At 36.9% G+C, this 6527-nt stretch overlaps 1 protein-coding gene across 2 annotated transcripts in view; it reads right to left on the reverse strand.

Moving 5' to 3' along the window:
- TTN (titin) overlaps nt 1-6313 on the reverse strand; it is a 270598-nt gene extending 264285 nt beyond the window's left edge. For both annotated transcript variants that reach the window (XM_074338692.1, XM_019739278.2), the window contains exons 1-3: nt 6103-6313; nt 3727-3830; nt 1284-1487 (exon numbers count right to left, since the gene is read on the reverse strand). In XM_074338692.1, the coding sequence (XP_074194793.1) occupies nt 1284-1487; nt 3727-3817 (295 nt within the window). In that variant the 5' untranslated portion in view covers nt 3818-3830; nt 6103-6313. The remainder of the gene's footprint in view (nt 1-1283; nt 1488-3726; nt 3831-6102) is intronic.
- Between the last annotated feature and the right edge of the window lie 214 nt (nt 6314-6527).

Here is a 6527-nt window from a genome sequence, read left to right on the forward strand (position 1 = left end):
TATTTTACTTGCTTTGTTTTGTTTAGCAGTTCTAGACCACTACATTAATAAACTTTTTTTTTTTTTTAAATAAAAAGCCTAGATCTTATTATAACATTTCTAGAGAATCTGTCTGGCACTTCCTCCCAACCTCACATCTAGCACTATATTGACATGTTAAGGCAACTTTTCGTATTTCACTAAGTTGCACTAAAATTAATTACAATAGTTGGTGTGATGGGTGCTCCTGTGACTTACAGAATCATCAAATTTTAATTCAATTTTTAAAAACCCTAAATCATCTCCAACTTGATCACTAGTCCAATAACCCAAATACTTACTTCCATTTAAAATGTCAATCCAAATAATGACATGACCTAATGTTAGTTATGCTACAGAAAGGGGATTGTTTTGGTTAATTGTGCTGAAAGACATTTTTAATGAAATAAATGTGAAGGGTGAATGGGATTAATTTTGATATGTTTTTGAGTAATAAACAATAGCAGATGCTGTCAACTCTGTGTGTTTTCCATGTCTGAATTTTCTGGACACATGTTAAAATCAATACCCGATGTTACCTGATGTGCCTTCTTGAACAGTGCTAAAGGCATGGTTTATCAGATAAACATATATAACTTACACAGCTTGTGAAAGATATTGTTATATAATGTGTAAAGTAATACAATGCTCTATGTATCGCTGTCTTACCAGGAAGTAACAAATGGAGAAAATAACAGAGACTGTGAAGATTGGTGATAACTTTTCTGGGGAAACTGTGTCACACATTTGAATCATAAACAAGCATTAACTTTTTCTGTGCATATTTACTCTGTAATATTTTTAGAAATTGAAAGTAAATGAAGATTATTAAACTTTACAGCCTAGAGTACTGTTTCTTAAATGGGTAGTTTGTGGGCCATTTGCATCAGAATCTTCTAGGTGCTTGTTAAAAGTGTGAATTCCAAGGGATATACATATTTTTTTTGTAGGCTTATAAACAAGGCTCTAAGCCTTTCTACTTGCTCAGAGGCATAATTTTTAATATTTCCTTAATATACTTTTGAGTGTTTAGTAATGTGTATAGAGGAGCTGCTTCTCAGCCACTTTTGTGCTACATTTTGAGGGGAAAATTAAATCCCACAAGGCAAACAACTTTGCTACCAATTCAACCTCCAGTGGGCCCTTCTCTAGGCTGGAGGTACATCCACTTGTGCTCATAGCCCTTTGTGGATACCCTTCCCCCAATTCTGGCGATGTTCTCTGGGGTGGGGGGTCAGAGGACAGGCAGGTCCCCTCCTGCCTACCTGTCACGAGAAGCTCAGCAGTACTAGTCGCTTGTCCAGATCCATTGGTGGCTCTCAGGGAGTATCGTCCACTGTTGGCTTTAACCACGGCGGGGATCGTCAATCTAGCGCGGCCATCGCTAAAGGAGATCTGCACGCCGGGCAGAGTGGAAGTGGAAATCACCTGGCCATCCCTAAACCAGCTCACCTCAGGAACTGGGAAACCTGGAATACAAAGACAATTCACCTTTATGTTTGAGTGGGGCACTAACAAGTCTTCTGCTCTATCCACTGCCTGGCCTTAACCTCTAAAAGCTACTGGAGTGTACTGCTATTTATAGCGAAAACCTGACAGCCACACAATGAAAGTGTAAACTTGCAGACCTTTAGGAAAGTATGTGAGTTCATGTGGAGGCCAGTGGAAGAAATTCAATTTACAGGGAAGGAAACTGAGGCCCAAAGAGGCTCAGTGATTTTTTTTCAAGGTCCCTTGTCTATCAGAGGCACACGGAGTACTAGAATTTCCATTTGCTGCCCTCCTGCCCAGAGCAATTTAATAGACATCATTAAAATCATGAAAGGGATTTATAAAAGGGACGAGCCAAGGGAACTTTGAAATAAAAGGTGACTTGTCCTCTTTGAAGACAAGTGAAGAGCAAAAGCAGCAAAGGGATCTAAAAAGTCCTGCCTAACAAGCACAAGAGGAGACACTCTCTCTCTTCCTCCTCTGCAGTTTCAAGGACACTGTCTTCTTGAACTGCCCTGCGTTTCAAATGCGCACTCAGTAAGAATGTCAGACCATGGGAGACAGGTTCTTGTATAATGAGAGACAAGGCCAAACCTAGTCTTTCAGAACAATAGGTATAGCTGGACTTATAGGTAGAAAAGCCAATCTCTCTTCACCCATCATAAACTGTGGAGCTAAGAACTGCAGGTGAGTAGTTTGATGTTGTAAGTATATTAAAACTCTGGTAGTCAGAAAGCATGAGTAAATTCAGAGCACAGTTTATTTTGCATTAGCATAAAGCCTGGTGATCTATCCTTTAACTGAGGAGGTGAAGATAACCAAGAGAAAGTTTATTTTGGTGTCCTTACATTCACCAATCTCCAACTGTGGCCAAAGGAATAGTTTGACTAATTCATGGGTATCAATTATGTTCAGCGGTGTTTTCCTAAGAATTTATTAGCACTTAGAGTGAAGGAACAAAAGCTATGAAGAAGTCAGATTCCAGTACTCCACAAGCAGGCAAAATTCCCACAGATGCCATGTATGCTCTGCTCAGTTCAGAAGTTACTGAGCCTTACAAGATAAATAAGTGAATTATCTGGAAGTCTGTTGGAGTTTATCATGCATGAGAAGAATTGAACTGGTGTCCATATACATATACATAGAAAATGAAGACTGATTATATACTTGTGCAATGTAAAATAAAGCACTATCCAGTTATGAATAAGATTGGTATGTAAAATAGAAAACAAAAGAAAAGAGAAAAGGAAATCTTATTTTATATCTTTATTATAAGCCATAAAAAAAGGGGACAATGTACTCATGAAGGTGGATCAAGCATGATTTTCAATTTATCCATCTAATTTTATATCATTAGCTATGATACTGCAGAAAGAGACAATAGCGATGAAACAATTTTGAGGTTATTTACAATATAGTTCATAGATTAACCCCATTTTTTCCACAAAATGATAGGTCCCAGAGGTCATGCATTTTATGGAACCATTCCTAAATTCAGCTATAAAGGAAAAAAAATAGAAGAAGAAGAAGAAGAAGAAGAAGAAGAAGAAGAAGAAGAAGAAGAAGAAGAAGAAGAAGAAGAAGAAGAAGAAGAAAAACTTCCTTTTAAATAAAATTATAGGGTCATTGGTTGTTTCTCTTTAATGTACAGACCAGAGTGGCATATACTGTTTTTTGTTGTTATTTCAAACCAATTGGGAAATCTTTTAATTCACTAGAATCACTTAATAACAATTGAATAAAAGAATACAAGAATTAGGAGTTAGCTCATCACTGAGAGTTCTGCTTCTGAGAAAAGTCACTTGTATTGTTATTTTCCACCTGAAACAACCGAGGGTCAGGCTACCCGCCCATGGCTGGTTCTGCTGGGCTTGAGTTCTTGGCTTCCAGTCTGCCTCTGCACATGAGCCCAAAAATAGAATGACCAAATCTAATCCTACTTAACAGCTGGATTCTGACAGCAATTTTAATCCAATGCTAATTATTTTGCTTTGTGGAATTATAAATATGAATAAAACATAGTCAAGCCATTATATTGTCAGCTTTTGCCAGTACCCTGTGAATGGTACATCCTTGTCATGACCCTTCAATAGAGTTGCACCAATTTTACAAAGTGAATGCAGGCCTTAAACTTGTAGTCAAGTCCTAATGGCAGAGTTATCTTACGGGGGGGAGGAGGCAAAGAAAACAAAGGAAAGCGGTGATGTGTGAGCTTACCACTAATGTGAGCCTCAAAGGTTGCGGTACTACCCTCCAGTACCACAACACTTTGTAACGGCTGCTTAAACGTCGGTGCTTGAGTTGTCATCTTTTCAGGCACTCTGAGAATGAAGAGAAGAGAAATTAGAATGGCACAGCTAAGAAACTACTGTGTAAATGACAGAGACACACATTTTCCAAATAGATTGCTCCATTTTCCAATAGATTGCTCCAAATAGATTGCTCTGTGGGCCTAGCCTGATGGATAGGCCTTCTCCTTTGTGGTTTAAATTTGATCAGTTGACCTCTGAGTTTATTTGAAGCCTAACAGAGTAGCAAGTATAAAGGGAAATAGAAAAAAGAAAAAAAAAAAATTAGGCAAGCAGAGCAAAGAATGTGCCCTAGTGGTGGAAGAGGGAAATTCAGGTTTGTCAAAGGTGGGAAATGTGGGTTACAGTTGGAGAAAAGGAAAGCTGGAGTAAGGTTGGGGGGAAAGGGGAGGTTGGAGGGAGGGGGAAAGTAAGTAGAGGCGGGGAAGAATAATAAAAGAGATGTGTAGAAGTGTAAAATGAATCTTTGCATCAGTTCAATGTTTGAGAGACAATTATTAAAACAAGATTTCTTTCCTCCCATTATTTTTCACTCATTGTATCTATATTTATAAATTGGACATAGATTCTTCAGGCATTTTTTCTTTAAGCAATCCAGGTGATTACTTAAATTAGTCACCAAAACTAAAATTTTGAACTTTGCAATTCCTTTTCTTACTTGCAAATTTTGAAGCCTTGTCAAACATGCTTTTGTAGACAACATAACAGTGCTGTCTATTTCTTAGTATTTCTTTATATTGTAACTGCCCAATAAATATTGCTACTGCTGAAGCAAATATTCAGGAAAATTTAAATTGAAGTGAGTAGGTCAAAATTTATTATAGATCAGAAAGAGAAATACTGACTTGAGTTTTTAATAAGGAACACTGTGCGAACTCTGAAAACTGGAAGGCTGTTGTTAAGTGTAGATGAAGTGAAAAGGTCTATGCTTTCAAAACATAAATATTCAAAATCTAAGAAATGAATATGAAATTTGCAGTTAGTCCTTTTGTTAAGTGGAAGAAGGTACTTTGTCTATTAGTTTCAGAGAGATTGCGTTAAGAATTTTTTGATGCATAAATACTTTATTTGATGTAATTATTCCACTATTCTGATATAAAAGCAGATTGTCAATTGTAAATTGCTTCATTACTATTTTTCATAGCACTAAAAGTTTTTAGAGCAATCATCTTTCTAGTAATAATTCTGTACCTTATTGTAACTTAGTTAAAAAGAAAACAAAACCAGAATTCTCTAAGATAATAAAATTTATATTTAGAAAATTCAGATAAAATCCAAAATATTTTTTGTGAAACTTTTGTGAAGAACTCCTTATTGTGGTGTGTCTTCAGAACAAATACTTTTTTGTGTGTCTAACTTCTCCTTTTCACAAATTAGTGCGTTTTCTAAAAATAGGTGTATTCTTTTACACCATTTATGGTGTACATATCTATGCATTTACAGTTGTTTGCAATTGGTAATCTAATTCCAGGAAGATGGGAAATCAAAGTGTACTTAGAAATAAAAAGTCTCTAAAACATTATTCCTTACCTTCCTTAGCATCAACACTTATATAATTTGATTGTGCATTGAATTAAAATACTTAATGAGATTCTGAATATTTTAGAAAACAATTGTATAGCTTTTCCCCCAAAATTTCTAAATGTATTGCAATTAACTGGCCTAAATTAGTCTTTTCTTCCTATTGTCTGGGTAAAGTTTGTTGCTTTAGCACTTGCTCTTTGGAGGCCTTTGTCTAATTAGGACAGAAGGTATGCACCTAAAATGTCATACTCCCAAAATAAACTTTCCAGCGTTGACTGACAGCAGGCAAGTGTTCTGTCACTGTCCTGCAACTGATAGCTCAGCAGTTGATTCCCTTAAAAAGTCATCAGGGTGTAGCTGATACCACATGTGTTTTATCAGAGCTATTCTTGGTGCGTCTCACTTTATCACTGAATAATATAACCTTGAACATTTTCGACAGACAAAAAGAGTCTATTAAAGAAGCAAACATTTCTATCACCATTTCCGGCCTTAACTTTAACACTTTTAGAGTATTAGGTTCATTTAAGCAATGTCAATCACTGACCCTGCTGACATGCTAAAGCATTAAACTTCATCAACTATCCACATATTTTAAAACAGAATTTAACAAGCAGATTCAAATAATGGATTGGCACCAGCAACAAGTAGTTAGACAATCATCTCTACATAGGCATTAGCATACAAAGATAAGACGAGAACTAATTAGAAATTAATTAGAAAGGGACTCTACTTTAAAAAAAAAAAAGATACTGCTCACCTGATTTCTCAAGAGTGCCGAGAAAGGGTGGGACTAAGCCCAAAGTTGCTTCTGAAACGACGTCCTATCTAGAGTTGGTTTGTTGGACCATCTCTGACATGAATCGGTGAGCCTCTAAACTTAAAAACAAAACTACACAGTCAAGACTGTGTAGTTTTGCTTTTCTATGCAATCCCTACACCCGAGGCGAGGCTGGGAATGCGCGACTGCTGAAGAGTCAGGGTCTGGCCCGGCCCTTATATTTGCCAGATCTGCTGACAGCCCCACATCTTTAGGGCAGGGCTTGGGCTGATTGGCTGTCTTAGGAAAGCATGATGGGAGAGGGACCTATTTGGTTGTGTCACATACCACCTGTTCTTCTGATTGGCAGTGCTAAATTTAGCACCTCAAAAGCGGCTTCACCAAGGAAATAGAACTGTATTTAA

The sequence above is a fragment of the Rhinolophus sinicus genome, linkage group LG01, assembly GCF_036562045.2.
Source record: "Rhinolophus sinicus isolate RSC01 linkage group LG01, ASM3656204v1, whole genome shotgun sequence".
NCBI lineage: Eukaryota > Metazoa > Chordata > Mammalia > Chiroptera > Rhinolophidae > Rhinolophus > Rhinolophus sinicus.